The 22865-nt window shown below is 35.0% G+C and overlaps 2 protein-coding genes across 4 annotated transcripts; both read left to right on the forward strand.

Annotated features, from left to right (window-relative positions):
- The first annotated feature begins 952 nt into the window (after window positions 1–952).
- LOC136714861 (toll-like receptor 2) lies at window positions 953–5432 on the forward strand. The gene is made up of 2 exons (XM_066692486.1): window positions 953–1447; window positions 2770–5432. The coding sequence occupies exon 2, from the start codon at window positions 2779–2781 to the stop codon at window positions 4654–4656; it is 1878 nt and encodes a 625-aa protein (XP_066548583.1). The 5' UTR covers window positions 953–1447; window positions 2770–2778; the 3' UTR covers window positions 4657–5432.
- Window positions 5433–7812: 2380 nt separating this feature from the next.
- Window positions 7813–22332, forward strand: prkab2 (protein kinase, AMP-activated, beta 2 non-catalytic subunit). 3 transcript variants are annotated; one of them, XM_066691721.1, is made up of 8 exons: window positions 7813–7914; window positions 9293–9463; window positions 9956–10122; window positions 10408–10501; window positions 10613–10727; window positions 10858–10991; window positions 20415–20483; window positions 20709–22332. In XM_066691721.1, exons 2-8 carry the CDS (start codon window positions 9299–9301, stop codon window positions 20784–20786), a joined length of 822 nt encoding a protein of 273 aa, XP_066547818.1. In that variant the 5' UTR covers window positions 7813–7914; window positions 9293–9298; the 3' UTR covers window positions 20787–22332. The 3 variants fall into 3 exon arrangements, with proteins under 3 accessions (XP_066547818.1, XP_066547820.1, XP_066547819.1); XM_066691722.1 differs by having other exon boundaries at window positions 7816–7914; window positions 9265–9463; XM_066691723.1 differs by lacking the exons at window positions 20415–20483; window positions 20709–22332 and adding an exon at window positions 14553–15639.
- Window positions 22333–22865: the final 533 nt, after the last annotated feature.

Raw genomic sequence — 22865 nt, forward strand, 5'->3', positions numbered from 1 at the left:
AAACGTTTGTATGCATAATTTTGTTTTACAAAATGGGACACCATAGGAAGGGTCTAAGTACTTTTGCAAGGCACTGTATATACAGCCTTATATCTTACTGCATTATATCGCAATTGCTGTTTTTAAAAGCAAATCATTTTTGTTAGAGCTGACATGGTGTATGTAGTAAATACATCTGTTCTACAATGTTTAAATTATATCTCCATTCTTTAATTACAACAATAATTTTATAAGCTTAAAAGATAAAGCCACCATGTGGGCTTGGTTTCATCTACACCAATCCTTTGTTCTAGGAAAACTTACATAAATGATCAGAAAACGCTTTTAATTATACATCCTTACAAAATCTTGCAAAAAGGGTATTTTGGCATTTTAGCAAGTAGGAGCAGGGGCCATTTATCACTTAGCCAACTATGCTATAAATAGATTTTGAAGTAATATGTACTGTTAACTAAATAGTTTGAAAACATTTTGGAGATGGGAGTTATTACTTCTAGAAAAGGTTAAAATTAAGCTAAAAAAGGGTAAAGCAATCAAGGGATTTAAACTTTCTACGTTATAACTTATAACAGACAATAACCTACTATTTGCTACAGAATGAAAATCGGAGTGAAAGTTTACAAAATTGCTGTAAAAGTGCTTAGCTTCGTGTTCCAACTTATTTTCTGTTTTCTGTGGTCTCTATTGTTCAAGCTTATAACAGGAGCAGGAAGAGTTGTACATCTAGCAGTGCTTCATAAATATCTGCTGTTAAAGTGTGTGAAACAGAATATGTAAATCAAGGCAGCCTTGAATTGCAACCCATTGTGACATTTAATCAATAGTTTTTTTATATCAAAAATACTGGTGCTGATATCAGAAATTCATGGCACCCCATTGTGGCATTTAATCCTTTAGCAGATGTATATTAGTATTCATTTTTGATATCAAAATAAAGTTTCTGATATCAAGAATACAACTGTTGATATCAAGAATAAAATTGTTCGATATCAACAACAGCAGATCATTCTTGATACCACCAATTGTAATTTTGATTTCAAAAATTGATTTTTTTTATATCAATAATTATGGATTAAATGTCACAACGGCTTGCCATAGCCTTGCGTGTCTATTATTTTCTATGTTGTGTGTGGGTGGGTGTGTCATTCATTTATGACAACTGTGACGTTTACATTGGTTGAAAAGACTGTTGACCCTCTTGCAAAGACACTCTTCCCCTGCATGTTGGAATTGAAGAAACACTGAAATCTACCACAGTCAATCCCCATTGCCAGAGTACATTGATTCTTCAATGTGGATAGTTTGAGCTCAAGACTGAAACTGTGAACAGGAACTATTTCCCTGAATATTTACACAGCATTAATTCAGTTAGAAGTGTAAAGTGCAAACACCATAAAAGTGCACATTTTAAGGGAAAAACAACTGTTGGAACCTGCAAGAGACAGAGGTAAGAATCTGTTCCTTTTTATTATTTTATCAATTTCTGTCAGCTCCAACACAAAATACTTCCGCATCTATCTATGTTTTTAAATCACAGTACAATGCAAGGCAAAAAAATGATTAAGAATCACACATATAAATAAATCCTCTCAATTAAAACAACACATTTAACTGCAATCAGGTGATACAGATATGGCAAGCTGTTGTGACATTTAACCCATAATTTCTGATATCAAAAATTAAATTGCTGATATCAAGAATTCAATTTCTGATATCAAAAATACAATTTCTGATATCAAAAATACAATTGTTGATTTCACGAATGATCTGCTATTTTTGATATCAATAATTGTATTTTTTATATCAACAGTTGTATTTTTGATACCAACAATTGTGTTCTTGTTAATAAAAATTGTATTTTTGATATCAGCAATACCTTGATATCAAAAATGCATACTAATTAACATCCAGTTCTATTTTAAATATCAATAATGCATACTAAGTAACAAAATAAATAAATCGTATGTTTATCAAAACAAAGTATAGTAGAGACTAGAGAATCTAGGGAGCTTTCAAACCATGTCTGACTGGTGTATGTAGGGTCCTCCTAGCCTGAGCTACAGGCTGGCGAAATTGGCCATTTCTCATGGTGTACAGGAATAATTTGCATATGATGGAGTTTTTATTTGTACTCTGTCAGCCGATTATCCCTTATAATACGAAAGGCCACAACCTGTTATTTCATTTGATATAAGATACATGCATATATGGCACAAACCAGGAGAAACACACAAATAAACAGGGAAAATGCCATTAGAGAATGGCTACCGCTGAGGTTGTTCAACAGTAAACAGGGCAGTGTCAGACATTAACAATGAGAGGAAGGCCATTGTGAGTGCTCTGAATTATTCACATCAGCAATTATCAGCAATTATGGATTAAATGTAACGGCTTGCCATATGCAGAATAATTAAAATGTGAGCCAATGTTTATTGTATTTTTTAATGAACTAATGAGATATGCTCTCAATAAATGTGTAGACTCCAAAGAGATGTAGTCAAAGCATTATAAAATAGTGTCACATGTAATGAAACTAGAACCCAAACAGGTATTCATTTACTGTACCATAAGAAAATAGATTTTGATTTTGATTTTACTTTACTGGTAATGATTGATTGCATTACCGTGCTACAAATCCAGAGGTGGATCATTCACTTATGGTATACTGTTGAACTCAATTCATTCCCTATTGAAACAGTTGTTCTGTATTTGTATGATCTGTTTAGATTTTCTTGTAACCAAGATCACTGAAACAGTTCTTGTTTTCAGGTCGCCAGAATGATGAAGCACATTCAGAAACTACCAAACAAAAGTGTTGGATTTGTGGGACTGTGTCTCGTTCTGCTCACCAGGTGTGGTAGAATTGAAGGAGAAACTGTAGTGAACTGTTCAGCCCAGAACTACCCTAGCAAACCCTGTTCATTTCCACCAGATACCACTACCCTTGACCTATCACACAACAACATTGAGAAAATACTGAGGCAGGACTTCTCTGGCATCAGGCAGCTAAAGAAGCTCTACCTTCAGTTCAATCAGATTAATAATGTGGATCCTCTTATTTTTCAAGACAACCCAGAGCTGGAGTACCTTGACATCTCAAACAACCAACTTCTGGAGATCTCTGCTCTTCCCTTCACAAACCTGCCTGTGCTGAAACACCTGGACATCTCCAACAACCCCTATGATAACATCCAGCTGGGAGATACCTTTGCCCTCCTGAGACACCTCCAGGTTTTGAAGCTTGGTAATCCTGACATTGTGTCTTTTGGGAAGGACAGCTTCCAGGGACTCAGCGGCCTCGCTCTTAAGGAATTCCATCTAATCACTGGAGATTTCAGAGAATATGAACCTCGGTCTTTGAAAGTACTGCATGATCTGGAAAAGATCACTCTGGAGGTGAATATGTGGCAGAACATAGATGTTCTGTTAACTATGGGTAAAGACATTGTAAATTCCACCAAAGCATTAAAATTGGCAAATCTTGATCTCCTGAGAATTGAAAAGGTCATCCCCATTTATGACATTTTTTTGAATTCAGATTTGAAGTCTTTCACCCTCCAGAATATTTCAACAGATGGAAACTACTGCACACCTTTACTCACTGTCATCCTGAACTCCAGGATTGAAGAACTGACGTTAGACACCCTCCATACGAAAGCCAACTGTACACCCATTATTCATTCTTTTGAAAAAGTGATGCTGAAAAGGTTTTCTTTGAAGAATTTAGACAATCCAAAGTTTATATTCTTCCTGCCACAGCCAACCATGAAGAAATTCTTAGAAAAAGTCCAAGCCATTTCTGTTATAAATTGTGGGATGTTTTTCCTGCCTTGTTTAATTTCAGATTCTCTCCTTAGTATGGAGACTTTAGACCTGTCCAACAATACTCTTCAAGAGGAGACATTGTTTCCACGCTGTAACAAACCTTTCCCTGCTTTAAAGTCATTAGTAATTGATACAAACACATTTTTAAATCTGTCAGAGTTAGGCAACTATACATCCCACATGAAGTACTTAGTAAATTTCTCTGCTAGTGACAACAAAATCGTAATTGGCTCTCAATATGCAATTAATTGGACTAGAAGCTTAAAAAGATTAAACCTCAGAGGGAACCAACTTTCAGACGATGTGTTTATGTATCTTCCAGACACTCTGGAGGTCTTAGACATAAGCTATAATGCCATATCAGTCATTGCTAATGTTAAAAAGATGAATAATCTAGTGGAACTCTATCTCTCTGGAAACAAAATATTGTCCTTAGCAGATCTTTCCTCCCTGAGCTCCCTCAGACTCCTGTATGTTGATAGGAACAAAATAACTGGAGTCACCGTTGAAGAGCTCAGTGCTATTCATCTCACTGAGCTTAAATTTAGCTACAACCCCTTTGACTGTAACTGTAACATAAGGTATCTGTCCAGATACTGTCAGAGCACTTCAGTGGCCATCGTGGACTGGCCTAAGGGCTACCGCTGCGAAACGCCAGAGAGTCTGAAAGACAGAGAACTTCAGTCCGTTTCCATCCCTTGGGCTTCATGCAACAAAGGGGCTTTTGCTTGCATCATGTTAGTGCAAATGGTTGTCACTATTTTGATAATATGGTATGCAATCAGAAAATGGAAAAGACGTAATTATTCTCAGGTCCTGAGGGAGACTTGAGGATAAATGAGGTCTCTAAAACCCAGGTTTATTGTTGGCTATGGTGTATTTCAGTGTAACAGTGATTTAAAAGGTTTAACCAGAAGGGATTTGCTTCCAGTGCTTTTAAAATGGTCTCAAATCCGTTTGTTTTCCGAAATACCTAATTTAAATGATTTTAACATTTTAAGCAGAGGTCGTACAGATAAGAATTTTAATCTCTCTTTAAATTCTCTATCTGATACTGGGGTATTTAATTTAGATCCTGAATATTGTCCATATTTGTATCATTTTGATAAAATATCAGAAAATAACATAAATCCATTTAAATCAGTTGTGAATACTGATAAAAGTAATATGTTTATCATGGGATAATATGGTTTGTGCTTCATATAATTATCCTGGACCTCTATGTTTCTAGCTTACATGAATGTACTTGTGTTAATGTGTTGTACATACACAATCAAACGCTGTGATTTGTGCATTATAAAACCAAATCATTCAAACATTTTAATCTAGTTATTCATTTAATGTTCTAATCAATGTTGAATAAATCATACTGTATTAGATATTACCCAATGACTTCCAAGAAGGTTAGATACTGAAACATTTATTTTATAGTGTAAACACAATATTGAGGAACTGACGATTGTGTAATTGTCGAGTTCCCTCACCTTCCCTGCAATCAGAAGAAGAGCAGAGCAGGTCGGACAGATCTGTGCACTCACTGTAATGTTATGATAAATCACAACTTTGTCTACATGCGAATGATTAAGGTTCTAACATCAATGCAATTAAATAAAGAGTTTAAATACACCTGTAGTTGCTGAATACTTTCATATAATGTTCCATAGCATTTGTTTTTTGTTTTATTTTTCGTGAGTCCCACAAAGCCAGATCATACAAGTATTCTAGATGAGTTTTACAGGTAACCTGAGGGATTTATTAAGCTATGATCCCCGATTCTCTGAAGGAACATGCTGGATGCTTATTGCTGTTTCCCTCCAAACTCACATGACTGACAACCTAAACTGAACTTTCACAAAACCACCACCACCACCACTACCACTACTACTACCACCATGGCTTCCTTTCTTTAGGTAGCTGGAATGGGTTCACGCATGCTCTCAGAAAGGAAGATATATTACGTAAGAGTTGCACTGAATATCATCAAATACTGGGTATCAATAAGACTGCCCTTTTTTAAGTTACGCTTTTATTAATGGACTCTATAAAATATAAACGCCTGCTTATTTATTCTCCACACTTGAAAACACTTGTGTCCATCAATACGTTATTTATAAAATATGATAAAAGCATTAAAATATAATGAACATCAAATAATGATGACATTTAAGACACACAATCTAAAAAATATGTATCTATTACAGGCATTATTAATGAAATAACAGCAAAATATTATTTTGGATAATATTAACTGAAAATATTAATTTAGCAAGGTGAGAGCTAGTATTGGGTTGTAGTGCCAATACACAGTCGAAATAGACAACATTTGTTTTCCCACTATCAACAAACCAAATGACAGGATGTGTGGTTTGAACTGTGGTTTGTGTTTTTTTTTTTATGTGAAATGAGACAAAATATATGGTTGTCATCAGCAGCACTTTCAAGGCAGAGATCAGAAACCATTATATATACATGAAAATAAATTGAGAGAATAAATATCTAATTTATTTATTTATCAATAAGTATGGTTGAGAGCCATAGCCTGATGATTAGTTGCAGGCTGGGGTCACATTTGGACTAAGATTTGTGTTAAGGTATGTGTGGTATGATTGTAATAAGGCAATAGCTTTGCAATAAGGGCTTAGAATTTGCTTTCCTCGTTGTGGATATAGCTAAAAAAAAAAAGGAAGTAATGATTCATTATTGCACAACGTTCTCTAATATACTTGCATAACAGAACTTCTATAAAAGTTGAATGCTATGTTTACTTTAAAAAAAAAAATGAGCACAAGAGCCTTATAATATGATAAAATAAAAGTCCTTTCCCAGGCTGTATGGTCACTGTAAATCATAATGTTCTTAAAAGTAGACAGTAATGACATTTGTACAGAGTCTTGCCCTGGGTACTTGCAGCACTGTCCCCGGTGCCCTCTGCTGATTGGACAGAATCTTATCCAAAGGCAATCCCTTGAAACTCATTGATTGTCATCTGTGCCATCTGTGCAGTTCAGTGGATACATTAAATCACCAACATCGGCCAGAGCAGCTCGCTTGAGGCAAAGTGTTTATGTAAATGGTACATCGTCCACATAGATTTTCTGTGCTGTGGTCTATTATGTGGCAATAAAATATTATGGGGTATATTTTGTTTTAGTGGTTGCATTAAGATAAAGGTTAGGGTTAGGGTGTGTGTAACAATGAAAGATTCCTATAAGGATTAAAGGTGACGTTTTAAATGAATCCCTGGGCCTTGCCACATCGTACACCTTGTACACCTCATTTTCTCCATTATGCTAACATGAACAACAACATATTAAATTATTGATTGTATTGCTGTACATTTAGGTCTGATTAAATTATATGATTAAATACACGTCTATATGTTTTCTAGACTTGTCTGTTGCTGATAGATAATGAATTGAAAACTATGGTGTGCCACAGGTATCCATCTGCAGATTTTTTTGTATTTTTGGATTATCTGAAGTAATGAATATATATGTGTTTGATATTCAAGCAGAATATGTATCAGTTATGCTTATTTAAAATGACAAAAAGCCTAATTAGATTAATATGCATATAAGAACTAGGTATGGACAATTATACAAATTATATGTTTATCTTTGGTTTCTGGCTGTTGTTGTCGTTTATTTATTTTTAAAATAGTTGACACAATTGTAGCAAAATCACAGTTTTAAGAAATTGCCAATCAGCAGAAAGAAAGAAAGTCAAAAAAAGGCCCAATATAATAATAATAATAATAATAATAATAATAATAATAATAATAATAATAATAATAATAATAATACATGAACAAAAAAAAGAGTATTGCTTGTGTATTATTATTATAATTAGCGGCCATAAATCAACAAACTGAGTAACATGTTTTCCAACGATTGTTTGGTCACTGCAGTAGTTCCTGTAAAGGAGCACTTGTAGCTGCATCGCGTTTGGTAAATGCAGTGAGTACTGAAAGTTTGAGCCTTGCCGCTGCCCGTATCGGCGGAGTTGCAGGGAGGCTGTTGTCAACAAGAAGGATGTGTGCGGACAGGTCGGCTGAGAGCAGCAGAAATCAGCTGTAAACATCGCTGGCCGGTAAGATGCGTTTCTTTCAGTGTTTTTAGGTTCAACTCTATCTTTTCACCGTGGTTAAAGTTAGACTGCTTCGTTGACGGGCGGTGTGCGGTGTTGTAGCTAAAATATTCGTGCGATTTGCAGCCTGTTATTCCGCTTTTGCAAACGGGCGTCGCGTTTTAGTGATCCATGAAAGGAAAGTTAACTTACTGACAACTATTTTTAAAGAAAGCTGGGCAATGGCACGTAGCCTTTAAGACCTGGATGACAGTAGTGCACACAAACGTCACCCGGGTGGCTGCAAAACGTTTCCATTTCTGGCGTCGACGGGATTAGCAGCAATATAGTGAGCTGTGCCGAGATGGGCGCATTGAAACACAGCACTGAGATCAGCGATTGAAAACGACATTTATTCACATGCATGTATCTGTTTACTTTATTAGTTATCAGTTAGGCTATTGGTTCGGCAGCAGTATTTGAATACGTAGTTGTCAAACCATCCCTTCAAAGTTTGCAGAAAGGCGTGCATACTTACAGATAGAGTAAACTCGTTTTTCAGTGTGAATCCCTTATTAACAGTTGTCAGTTATTGTTTCTGTTTATTTTTTAAAGCATCCACATACTCAGTATATTGTATTGTACAATACACAATGCCACACACGCAGTTATACATGTTATTTTCTTCTACTTGTCCAAATACCTCAGTAAAAGTGTGAGCTATTTGCACTTAGTATTACGCCAGCTTTTAATTTCAGATAGTTTATTGTGTAACACATTTTCTATGGCGCCCTCTAGGTCCCAATTAGGTCTGTATTAGAGGAAAATAAATAGAAACGACATCAGTTGACATCATTTAACCTTTACTGGGGTTACAGTGCCACTGCAGACAGTATCTCAAAGCCAGAATGAATGGCAAGCCATGCTATCCTTTAGAGAGATCTTCAGATGCAGATCTGACACAGGAAGACATTTGTAGATATCTGTAAATTAATTGCTGATATCTTATTTTAAAGAGCATTCAAACATTAAAAAAAAATCTGAAATTCATTTAGAGATCTCTAATTTATTTCAAGATATCTTGAAGATATTTGAAAAACCTTAAAGATATCTGGAAATGCAGTTGAATATAGCTCTAAATGATAACTTGGCTTGCCATGAGAATGCACTGCAGTTAAGGGCTGTTTTATAAACTGTGGCATCATCCTATAGGAACAGGGATTTGCATTGAAATCTACAATTACTGTATTATGCAAAAGTAATCCCTTCAATTATAGTTTACTGTCTTTTAAAGCTTGTGGGAAAAAAACCTGTTGGTGTTCAGATGCAGTTTCTACCACCATCATACTTATTACCTGACTAGAACAGCAGCAGCATGTTCCTGCTTTTCTAATCTGTGCAGGACGTTATGGGTAACACATCCAGTGACCGCGTCTCAGGAGATCGCCATGGGGCAAAATCTCACCGTGCCGATGGGGCTGCCAGTAGCCATAAAGAGCAAGAGCCGAGCAAAATCATGCTGGACAGCACTGACGACCCCAACATCTTCAACACTCACACCCTGGAGTTAAAGGTATGTAACGCAAGCATCTTGCTTGAAACTGACTCTTTGTAAGACACTGCCTATAATGCTGAAGACATTCTTGTGTATTTATAAAGTGTGCTGTCACCTTTAGAAAAGGACTGTTTTTCAGTTGTTTTATATGTGTAGTTTTTTTCTGCTGAGCTGATATTGTGAGTGTTCATGAAATTAGCTTCTTTACAAATGAGTTTTGCTGTTTGTCCAGTTGTTTTACACATGCTTGACCTCATCAGCCTGATGGCTAGTCCTTCTACAGTGCGTTATCTTAGACGCACACAATCCATGACTTGTATAATGGTGGCTTAAAATTGCTTAATTGTATTGTAAGTATGCTGTACCAGTGAAACAGTGGTAGAACACACACTGGCAGTGTGCCCATGGCATTTGGTCCGACGGGTGGCATTGCAATATCTCTATTTATAGTAACACTTATCAAGTAATGTTATATTTATTTATTGCTAACTAAGTATTTAAATGTTTAAGCCTTCAGCAGAAAAGGAGTTCTTACAATTTGTGCCTGACCTGGAGGACCCTATGAAGCCAGGGCCACAAGCCAGGCCAACTGTGATCCGCTGGACAGGGGGAGGGAGAGAAGTGTATATTGCCGGCTCTTTTAATAACTGGAGCACCAAGATCCCCCTGAACAAGAGGTATGGAAGCAATCATTCAACAGCCCACTTGAGGTTTGTTGTTCCTGCCTGCTTGCCTCAATACCAATTACACCAAACTACAAACAAACTATCCATCCTGTAATTTCGTACAACTTTGCAGTCTTGCTTGTTTGAAGGAACAGAGCTAGTTCATCAAGGCCTGATGAAAGTATGATATGATTCACTGTGATTATCAGATTAGTATGATTATTGATATGATATAGTATGATTAGAATTTATTATTGTTGTAAATTTAGTTTCCATGTCTCAACCTTTCCTTTCCAGCCACAATGACTTTGTTGCCATCCTGGACCTTCTCGAAGGGGAGCACCAGTATAAGTTCTTCGTGGATGGACAGTGGGTTCATGACCCCTCAGAGGTTATCATCAGGCCAGATGCCACTCTATCTTATTCTCATGTTTTTATCATTAGACACTGCACCATGTATTTTGCTTTATGAAGGGAAGGCATGTCAATGTTTTTTATACAGCCGGTGGTTACCAGCCAGATGGGAACTATTAACAATCTGATCCAGGTGAAGAAATCTGACTTTGAGGTGTTTGACGCCCTGAAAGTGGATTCCCTCGAGTGCTCGGATTCCTCAGGTAAGCGGATTGCTTGTATTTCATCTAACATGTGATACTTACAGCTCTGATTAACATTATTTTGGATTTACTCGTGAACATGGTGTACCACATGAGTCATACTTTAGGAAATAAGCTGTGTTGTGTGCAGATCTGTCCAGCTCCCCCCCGGGTCCCTATGGGCAGGACGTCTATGTGTTTCGTCCAGAAGAGCGCTTCAAAAACCCGCCCATTCTGCCCCCACACCTCCTGCAGGTCATCCTCAACAAGGACACCAACATCTCTGTGAGTCACCAGCATTTTCTAACATTTCTTTTGTGTGTGTGTGTGAATGTGTGTGAGTATGCGAAACTCTGAATGTTTTTGAAAAACGAACAGCATCATTTTATTTTGAATGTGTGAAGAACTACGTTTAAATACTTATTAGTCTGTGTCTGAAAACATGCAGAGGCTTGTTCTCTTACACAATCTTTATTCTTCTTCTTCTGTTAGTCCTAAACATTACTACTACTACAATTCTTTACTACATATACCAAACTTCATACAGTGGTTCATTATGATACCTAGTTTTATGCTCGTGCTTTTTTGATTGATCAAAAACCCACAATTTCCCATTGACTTGAATGGTGGAATGCATTCAATGCAATCAACATTGAGCATTGATCTATAATTTGAATAACCAATCAGCAGTCACAGGTCCCAGAGTCAGTGCTGTTCTCTGCGCATTGCCGTGCCGTACTGGGATTTCCCATTGTGGGTTCTCATATCATGATTCCCACATATAATAATATTATATTAATACTGATACTATTTATACAACTTATAATAATTATACATTACATTTGTTTATACTGTGTTTTAATACGGATATATATTGATATATTATATTTGATTAATCAAAACCATGGATACTCAAATGCAGTACAGCTTTCCATTTTTTTTTTTGGCATAACTGAAGATTACAGTATACCATGGCATAGAGGCTTATTTTTAATGAAACATTAGTTAAATCGCTTTTCAAAATTCACAATAGTAATTAAAATAAAGAAAAACAGTAAATGTTTGCTAAAGAAGTTGACTTGGATATCAGCAAACAAAAATTGTCTCCAAATAACAAGCAAGCTCAGATCACAGTTAAACATCTAAAGAAAATGAGTGAAATACGCATCTCTCAGACAAAGCTGGATAAAACTGAAACTATACACGATATTTATAAAACTATTTCAATAATTAAATAATACTTTCGAGGGCATTTTTAAATATATATATTTTTTAAACAAATGCAGCTGTTCTGTGCTGCTTGCACTATAACCTTCCCTTGTTGTATTGGCAGTAATGAGCACTATGGAGGACTTGTGAACAGTTTTGCCAGGTCCTCTCTGTAATTTCCCCCCAAACTGGTCTAAAAATCTGGCAACAGTGCTTGCGAACCTGAGAGAACCTGACGTGTGTAAAATGCAGATATAAGCTAGACAAGCACTGAACACTCTTATTTGCTCGAGTGTATATAACATGCACATTTTTCTATTTGTGTGTGAAATTGCTCATATACCTTGGTCTTTGTTCTAATGTATAGAACATGCATATTTTTTATATTTTTCCTTTACTCTCCCTTATTCTAACTTATGCAATTTATTTTTACAGTGTTTGATTTGTGGTTGTTATTTATGATGAAAATTAATGTTTATTATGTAAAATGTAAAAATCCTGCCTTCAGTGCATATTTTATACAATTTCTCTCTGTCAGGGAGAGATCTGAGGGGTCCAAGCTAGAAAATGTCTGTTTTGCATGCTAACAAAAAAGTAAATATAGGCAGATATATTGCTAATCGGGAAATTTAGCTACCCAATTATCGGTATCGGACCCAAAAAAACAGAATTGGTCGGGCTCTAATTCATACCTCTGTTAATTCCCTATTATTTAGCATATTTTATATGATTTTACCATGCTTTAAAGAAGTATGTACCATATAATTCCCCCTTATGATACATTATTATACTGATACTTCTACTCCCTATATATCTAATAATACTACATTCAATTCATATAATACTGTATTTTATACTGATGCACTTAATATTGTATAATTAATATTAGTAGAAGTGCATTTAATCCTGTATGATATATTAATAATTATTCCACTTCTAATAATTGCATTAAATTTGTATATATGCGGCTTTATTTCTGATTATTAGTCTTCGTGTGTGTGCATAGAGCCTCGGTGCTTTTGAGAGCCCTTTAAGGTAATGGAACTGGTACAATATTAAGCCCTATTATAACCAACTGTGCTTAATGTTTATAGGGCTTAACATGGTACTTATGCTATTAATATTACTTTAAATGCTTACTCTTTTGAATGTAATACTTGTAGATGCCTGTCTTTTAATTTAGAAAGTTTGCATATTAAAAATATTTTTAAAGTTAACCCACTCTAAGTGTTTTTCTGCAATAAACTATATTCACATTAAGTATGCAGGTCATAATCATATTGTTTATATTAAAACATATCCTTCCTTTTTTCATAGTAGTAGAAAGCACCTATAACTGTGAAAATATGCACTGAAAAGTACTTAAAATCGTTTTAGACTCTCCCGGTACATGTGGCACCTCTGTCCATGAACGTGAAGCTCATGTGCCATTCGACCTCCATTTATACTCTGTAAGCAGAGAATAAAATTTACACCTGTCAATTTTAACAGCCACTTTGGCGGGTAGCCAACAAGTGTACAGGAACTCAACTTTTAGTTTTGAAAGAGTATTTGTTGGTATGTTTCAGAATACAAATTAATTTGTTGAAGTTGTAGTGTTGGTATGTTTGTTGATTTGGCAAACCGCAATATCATGTGTTTTTTGTTCTTTTTAATATATGTCATCTGGACAGTCTTTGGTCCAAGAGGACATATGTCATGGAGAGCAATGAAGCAGAAGTAGGGTGGTTTAGGATGTGTAATAATGACTTTTAATTACTTTTCATTGTCATAATTACTGACTTATTAAGTACCTGGATCAAACTGTTTTAGAATCATGACAGAAAAGGAAAGAGGAGCAACAACACATGAATACGCACACAGCCAGCTATTGCTATTTATCACTGTAACTCGAATGCACAGTTATGTTTCCCAATGTAGAGCAGCTGTCTGAGTGTGGTTTGGAGAGGAAAAGTCAATCGTTTAGAAGTGGATTGTATCAATTAGCTAGCTATATAGGTCTTATACGTTTTGTATTTCACTGTTGTGACCAGAAAACATTGCCACAAGAATGCTAATGTTAAGGCATTTTCATTGCAGCTCATGTTGCTAAACTGGCAATTGAATGAAAATGTATAAAAAATGAAAAAGTCAGTCAATTACAGCTGTAATTGCAAAATATTCCTTTATAAAACAAATAGTCACAACCTTTATAGTTATTTTGAAATTTTTGTGATAAGTTGTGATAATGTTGGGAAACAATTTGAGAGTCTGACATGAGATGCATGAGAGTTGACAGGTCTGCTGTTATTATGCCATTTCCATACGTCTTCTAATGATGTATTTTTACATAGATATTTATTTAACAATGTTGTTGTGTTAGATAAGTATTCATCAACTGCATCAATTACAACGTATTCATTTATGGGGAATGGATTTGTGATTGAGCATTTTTTCCTGCGTAGCAGAGATTCTGCTGAAGAGAAGAGTGTGGTTTGTTTACACTGTGTCTTTGCTGGCGTACATCTATTGACCAATGGAAAGGATGTCACTGTCTGTCATCATTCCTAGAGATTTATATATTTTTTTTACCCAACCACAGACCGTGACTCTATGAATAACTAGCCAATCCAATGAAATCCTTTTAATGACTTGCAGGAACCTAGAGAATGGAGTAGCACTGAAGAGGAAGAGGAGTATGAAGAGCAATAATGTGCCACCATATAACAACCCCTCTCAAATGATATACAGATCCCCATTAGCTGCCATGTTATTGCATATGTGATTGATTAATTTGAAAACAATGCTCCACTGTCTTTACTAGCAAGTGTTATAATTCAATAGAATGAAATGTTTTGATCAAAGACCTTATAACACCTGCAAGTAGAAACTGTGTGGGAGCATGTTTTTTCAATCCAGATCCTTTTCCCTCATACACACCTGTCTTGTCTATGCAGGTGTGCAAATAGCTTTTGTTATGGTGATTGATTAATTACCTGAATAAATGCCACATTTTAACATGTTCACCACACATTTAAGGGCCCTCATACATTTCTGGTGATGTTTGCCTTTGGCTGGTAAAAATACCAAGTGGCTGGTAAGTTTTTTCCTTCTACCAGACACAGTGGCTAGTGGCCAAAAAAGTTAATTTTATCCCGTCTAAGTACTGACACTGTGTCGATACATTTAATCTAGCCTCTTTAATCTCTCTTTTCTGTTGTTGTGATTAATATTATTTACAACAACTACCGCTGATACAACTACTACTACTATTTTTGTTCTTATTATTGTTAATAATAATAATAATAATATGAAAAACAACTTACATTTACTTATACTAACTTATATACTATGATAAAAATATGAACGTACCTGCCATGTATAATAGCTGCATACTTGTACATAATATTACTGATGGTCCTATGCCAAATTATTCTACTTCTACTGTGTAGTTACAATCATATTAACCTGCATAGTATTACATATTTTTAAATACTTTTTTGTCATGCTTACATAGACCAATAAGAATAAGAAATTATTCAACTTTATTGTACCTTGTGACATACATAGTGCACCGTTATACTGTAGTATACTGTAATGTGATACTATAAGAAATACTGTGGTACAATGCTGTATACTACAGCATACTGTAGTACCTTGTGATGTACTATAGTACTTACTACTGTACAACATACTGTAGTATATGGTTTTATACTATATTATACTGTAATACCTTGCAATGTACTATAGTACGTCCTACAGTAGTACAACAAATACTATAGTACACTGTTTTATGACAGTATACTTTAGTAACATGTAATATACTATAATACACTGTTGTATACTATAGTATTTACTATATACTATATATATATATATATATATATATATATATATATATATATATATATTTATATACTATTTACTGTAGTACTGTAAGACATACTATGGCATAATGTTTTATACTACAGTATATTTAGTACCTTGTAATTTACTATAGTACTACAGTACAAAAAATACTATAGTGTATTGTATTATGCAATAATAGACTTGTATACTATAGTATATTGTGGTAACTTGTGATATACTAATAGTGCACTGTTAAACTATACTATAGTAATACGTGATATACTATTGTATACTGTTGTATACTTTAGTACCTCTACAGTACAACAAATACTATAGTATACTGTTTTATACTATATTATACTGTAATACCTTGCAATAAACTATAGTACTTACTATGGTACTACAACAAATACTGTAAACTAAATTATACTGTAATACATTACAAGTACTTACTATAGTAGTACAACACATACTAAAGTACACATCAGTGTTTAGACCAGCTTTTAGAAGGTTATTTCTGGTGACGCATAGGAAAGTCAGTTTAGCTTTATTTTTTATTTAGTGTGACAACAAATCAAGAGTAGAATGTTAAGTTTGTGTGCAATTATGAATTTGTATTCTAGCTTATCCGCTTGGTCTGGATAAATCTAGACCACAAATAGGTAGTAAGACATGTTGATTATAATAAATGTGCTATAGATATTAATACAAAAACAATAACTAGAAAAATAACTAATTCCCACTATCTAAAGTAGGGATGAGACCAAATAGTCAAAAATTTGACCATCGACAAGTAAATCTAACTTTTGATAGTTAAAAGTATATATTGATTTTATTTTAACCCTGCTCTGGTACCATTGAAAAAGTTACATTGACAGTATCATTGGGGTGGAGTCACCGCAGTCACAGCAGGGTTAAAGCCTGTACTGTTGATTGGCTCTCTATGTAGCTGTAATGAAGATTGATTGTGATTGGCTGACAATGGTTGCGTTTGTGTAGTGCGGATTTCCGCAGATTTCCGCAGATCTGCGTGGCTCCACCAATGGGATTGGTGGAATTCTATAGATCTGCACAGATCTGCGCATATCTGAGCATATCTGTGGAAATCTGCGCTTCAAGAACGCGACCAATGGCTTCCACACAGAGAAATTCTGCATGGAAATACTTTGACAAAGTAAATTAAAAGACTGTTAAGTGTGGAATATGTGCAGTGCAATTAATCTACCTCAAATCTACAGCTGGTATGTTAACCCACTTAAAAGCCAAACACCCTTCTGTGACACTAGCAATGACAGACAAGGAAAGAGGAGCAACAAACACATTAATATTATTAAGCTACACACACACCCAGCTATTGCTATTTATTTTTTATTAACTGGAACTAGAACACACACTGGTGTGTTTCCAAATGTAGACCAGCAGTCTATATGTTGGGTGTGCTTTGGAAACATGGAAAAGTTAATCGTTTAGATCTTATTAGGGCAATTCCAGCGTTATGGATTTTTGTACTCATTTCAATAACTAACTAAATGCAATTGATAATTTAGATAATGTGTTTTTTGGACTCTATCATGTTCAAATTTCAAGGTTAAAAGTTTCACCATTCCAAGAAACTTGTGTTATGGATGTGACAGAAATGGACAAGCATTGCTGGGGTCACTTACTTATCCTCAAAAATCTGTGATTTGTGGAACTTACACTCAAAACATTTAATGCCATTTTATAAGGACGACTTGGCAGCTCCCCAAAATCATATTAAGTAATACCTCAGATTTTTAATATTTTCATAATATAACACGAAGTGCAGTGTTATGGATGTGACGCTGTCTGAACTGTTTTGGAAAAAAATGTATTGAAACCTTTATTAAAAGGCTTTATTAACTTTATAAAAAAAAAATCACTTTAAGCTCATTAATTACCTCAGAACCTGTCGGTGTCCGTAAGAGATTACCAAAAAAAAAAAAGGACTGTAGTTTACAATCAGATTACAAACACGCCTCCTTTCTACCATCAATGAGGAAGCAAGTTGTGGATCACAACAAAGTACAAAGTATTAGAAAACCAAGGCAAAAACTATTGCACAGAAACCTGTAAAGTGGTGGCATGCATATTGTTGATGTTTTTTCAAATTAAAACAAAAAAAAACATTCTAAATTGTAAGGATGTAAAACTGTGATAACTCTGGAGCTGCTTTTCTGGAAGTTGATGGGATATTCAGAAAATCATTAAAATGGGCCCATCACCCTATTATTTTATTCAAGCGAAGCAGGCTGGAGCAGAGTGCTCCACTGTAGCCAACACGGCAGTCCCTCAAATAAAATAATCATGTAAAATAATAGTGAAATGTTGTGAAATAAACTTTTTATTATTATTTATTATTATTATTTTTATTTCTTGGCAGATGCCCTTATCCAGGGCGACTTACAACATAAGTGCAAAAATACAGAGAAGTACAAGGCATCAATCATTACAAATTCAACTTAGCTAAAACATAACAATTCAAAATAATACATTTTACAGATTCCAATTACAATTTACACAAGTACAGTAAGAGACTTCCTACATCCTGGACGGTGAAAGCGAAGTGCTGTCAAGATGTAGGGTTACAGACAAGGGCTACGGGAAAGGGAGCAAGGAGGAAAACAAGAACGCGAGGAGCATAATAAGCTGAAGTGCTACCTAGCAGGGATAGAGGACTAATATTACAAGTGCTGTCGGAAGAGATGCGTCTTGAGTAAGCGCCGGAATGAGGTCAAGGACTCTGCTGTTTTGACTTCGGTGGGCAGGTCGTTCCACCACTTAGGGGCCAGGAATGAGAAGGAGTGGCTCTGGAGGAAGGAGAGTGGAGAGGAGGCAGAGTTAGCCTTCTGGCACTGGAGGAGCGCAGTGGTCTGGAGGGGATGTATGGAGAGACGAGTGACTGAAGGTAGCTTGGTGCAGTGTGGTCGAGACAGCGGTAGGTGAGGGTCAAAGTCTTGAACTGAATGTGTGCTGCTATTGGGAGCCAGTGGAGGGAGCGGAGCAGTGGAGTAGCGAGTGCGAATCGTGGCAGAGAGACACCAGACGAGCTGCAGAGTTCTGGATGAGCTGGAGCGGCGGGTAGTGGATGCAGGCAGGCCGGCCAGGAGGGAGTTGCAGTAGTCCAGGCGGGAGAGGACCAGTTTTTCAGTTTATGACTGAAAACTGATGGTTCTTTTGGAAAAATACGGTGATGGGGCCATTGAATGTCCATAAAATGTAGTTTTTAATGATATTTGTGACTGGACATGATAATCTCACTCCACAGAATATGTGAACTGAGAAATTATGGATTTTTGGTGGAGTTCCCCTTTAAGATTGTGTGTATTTTCAGTTTTAAGGAACGTGTTTGGGTGATCTTAAAACAAATATTCGACAACATTTCAAATTATGCCTTAACCCCTCTATTCAAATGACTGGTGGGATTTTCTGGTGTGATATAATACATCAAGTATGGCATGAAAATGTGCTACCATTAGTGATTTTAATGTATTTTGCTTTTACGTTGTAAGACATTAGTTTCCAATCATCAGGCTTAGTATTACTTTAGGACATTATTGTCACATCCATAACGCTAATAAATCCATTCTGCAATTTTTATTAATAAACGGTAAACTTGTTTTTAATCTCGTAACATAAAAAACTTTACCAAGAAAATGTTATGGATGTGACATTTGCATAATTTGTAAACACCATTATTTTAAACTGCTATAACATTTTCATTTTATCAGCAAAATGTAGTATTATCTTTCTGTCACATACCAATTGAGTTCAAATTGGGCATATTTACAAAACTATACATAAAACAGCTTTCCCACAATTGAAACTTAAAAATGTATGAAAATTAGACTTCTGTAAATGTTGCTTTCTTGTTTTTCTACTGTTACTTTGAAAGGCTGTAAGTGAACCAAAATAATACAGCATGCACATATATTCCTTTTAGTACAAACTGAGAAAGATATTATTTGGATATAGGCATTTCTGTTTTTTCATGGCCAGGCTGATTTTATCATGGAATTACCCATAAATTAGATAGATAGTCTAATACGTTTTGTATTTCGCAGTTATGACCGGAAAACACTGCTATAAGGATTCTAATGTTCAGGCATTTTCTTTGCAGCTCACATTGCTAAACTATTATTGAATGAAAATTAAATAATAAAAATTGAAAAAGAAAAACGTTTTGGTTGGTCAGTTACAGATCATTTCAAAATATTCCTTTATAAACAAATAATCGCAACGTATATAGTTTGTGATGCTCCAGAATAGTGGTGTAGGAAACACTGGTACACATATACAACTCGTATAATACACTAAAATACTGTTACACGCAGACGGTTTCTCCAGGAACTTTAGCATTCTACTTTAGATTGTTCTGTTTAATTTATAAATCAGTCATTGAGACTGCCTTAAAATACAATTTCATAAAAGGTATTCTGATAGTGATTTATGTTAGTTAAACAAAAACTACCCCTATTAGTATTTTATGAAAAATAAAAACCTAATCTCAGCTTTTAAAAATAAGTGATACATTGTTTTGTGTTATGTGTATATAACAGAAAATAAATGGTAAATTAATGTTGTGCATAGGCGTTAATTGTTTGTAGGGCACTTTTCCAAATAACTTCTAAAATAGAAATATGTATTTTTCAGTGTGACCCTGCCTTGCTGCCTGAACCAAACCATGTGATGCTCAACCATCTATATGCTCTGTCAATAAAGGTACAAGAAGTTTGGAAATGTCTCAAAAACACATGTATTGTTGTGTGAAGTTACTTATTTTTGTAACAATGCTATGTTTTTATGTGCATTTTGTAAAATGCTGAAAAATAATTGTTAGTTCTTTATTGACATTCATTGTTTTTGTTTAATATACATTTTATTTCTTTAATTGCAGTTTTTTTTCCCATTCATATATTTAATTTCTTATTGTTTGTTTTCTTGCAGGATGGTGTGATGGTGCTCAGTGCTACACACAGATACAAGAAGAAATATGTCACTTCTTTACTCTACAAGCCCATCTGATTGTCCGTAGTTAGGTCAGCATGTTTATATTTCTTCATTATTACCTGTTTGCTGAGATTGCACTACAAACCAGTTTACAGAGGGGATCTGAGGGGTTTATAGCTCCATCGTGGTGATGTTTTTAAGGTTTCTGCAGTTGGAAGTACACCAACATTTTGTATTTGATCCATGTCCACATAAGAAAGACAAATATTACTTAATATCAGAATGCAAAATAGCTATGCTTTCTACAGATGTATGCCCAATCTAGTTAAAATGTTACAATGCATAGCACGAATCTATAATTGCCGTAATATTTGGTTACTAGTATTAACTGCTGAAAGAGACATACATTCAAGAGACATTACCAAAGAAATGAGCTCGCATTTCCATCACAGCCGAGTTGTTGGTACTCAGCTCTACTGCTCGATTCTTCTGTAGGGATTTGTAACTGGATTGATTAATTTGCGATGCACTTTTCTATTTTTGCTTCACTGAGGGAAACTCATCAGAGTATCACTAGCCCAGATCTGAATGGCAGGACTCTCCCAGCTCTGCTGTTGCCTTTCATCACAATGCTGCAAGCACTTTATCTGTGCAGTTATTGATGCTGTGAGTAGTAAATATTAAGATAAGCTTTAACTATGCAGACAAATCTTGTACTGTACTGTAGATGTTTTTGTGTTTGGTCTCCACAATATTTAATTGCAGTGATTTGCAATAATTTTTCACCAAATAGAGAGTAGTGTATTTATTTGTTACATATTTAAAACACCATGCTATATGGTTATTGTTATTTTGAATTTGGCTTTGTCTTGTATGGAAAAGGAAAAGAAACCATATTCAAGGGAAAGTCTGGACCTTAAAAAGCCAGTCTGAGACACAAATGAATAAGGGATGAATTACTTCAGGTATTAAGCATAACTGTTCAATAATATATATTTTTTGTCATGCTTATTATGCAAAATAATCCTCATGCGTTTTGTTTTTAATGATGATATAATCACAGAAATACACTGAGAGACAAAGTTGGATGAAAGACTCACCTGGAAAGGAATATAACTGTTTAGTAGTTTTCATACCTTCATTTGACATTTGTAATTCAGGGTTTTATTCTAGTTTAACATTTTTAATTAAACTATAACTTTCTCCAGTATGTATGTATTTTAGAGTTTGTTGAACAATGACTAAATATAGAGAAAACTAAGATTCCAGTTGAACGAATTAGTTGACCGAACATCTGAGCTTTTTACTGCTATTCCAAAGAAATGTAATGGTTTTCAACAAACTCAAAATATATAATTGATTAATAAGAAGAAGTGAATACTTTAAACAGCAATACTTTAAAAAACACGATCTTTCACTTCAAGAGTCTCAAAAGACGGTCCGCAAAGCTGGAACAGGTATGTGTGTGTGCTTGACCTTGAAGGCTGTCTAGGTTGACGTAAGCAAAAACTTGAATTTCATTTTTCTGTTACTATGCCTTGTAATGTTCTTGTTTAAAAACATGTAGAATGCTAAATTGTTGCCGTTATTTACAAATAAAAAGCGACATGGATTGTGATAATATTGTCATTAATTATTAAATTGCAACTGTTTTCCAGATGTGTATTTAAACACTTTACACGATGACCCATTTTCGCCTGGTTTGAACTTCTTAGACCCGTGAGATTTTAATCTTGACATTATTAGGAATACAGGTATGTGGCACCTGAATGAAAATAAACTGTAGAATGATTTTTGGCACGTTGATCATGATTAGACAAAGTATATTACAATTTTCTGAATTTGTTATGTTGAAATACCACTGGAATTGAAACATAGAAGTTGTTGGGTGAAAATAGCATAAGAAATGAAGGAATAATGTGCATTTGAAGGAACCTAGCCTAAGCAGAAACGTTTTGAGAAACTTACCACAATGCAAGCAAAAGTGTGGCCCTTCCTTCCATTCTGCATTGTTGATCATGATTAGACACACTAGATTACAACACTACCACCTTTTTCAAGATAAATAATAGCATAATTACATTATGATTTTTTGGGGATCTAGTCAACCTACAACTTATAAGACAAACTGGGTGAAAATGGGTGGATTAATTT

The sequence above is a fragment of the Amia ocellicauda genome, chromosome 19 (genome assembly GCF_036373705.1).
Source record: "Amia ocellicauda isolate fAmiCal2 chromosome 19, fAmiCal2.hap1, whole genome shotgun sequence".
Taxonomy (NCBI): Eukaryota; Metazoa; Chordata; class Actinopteri; order Amiiformes; family Amiidae; genus Amia; species Amia ocellicauda.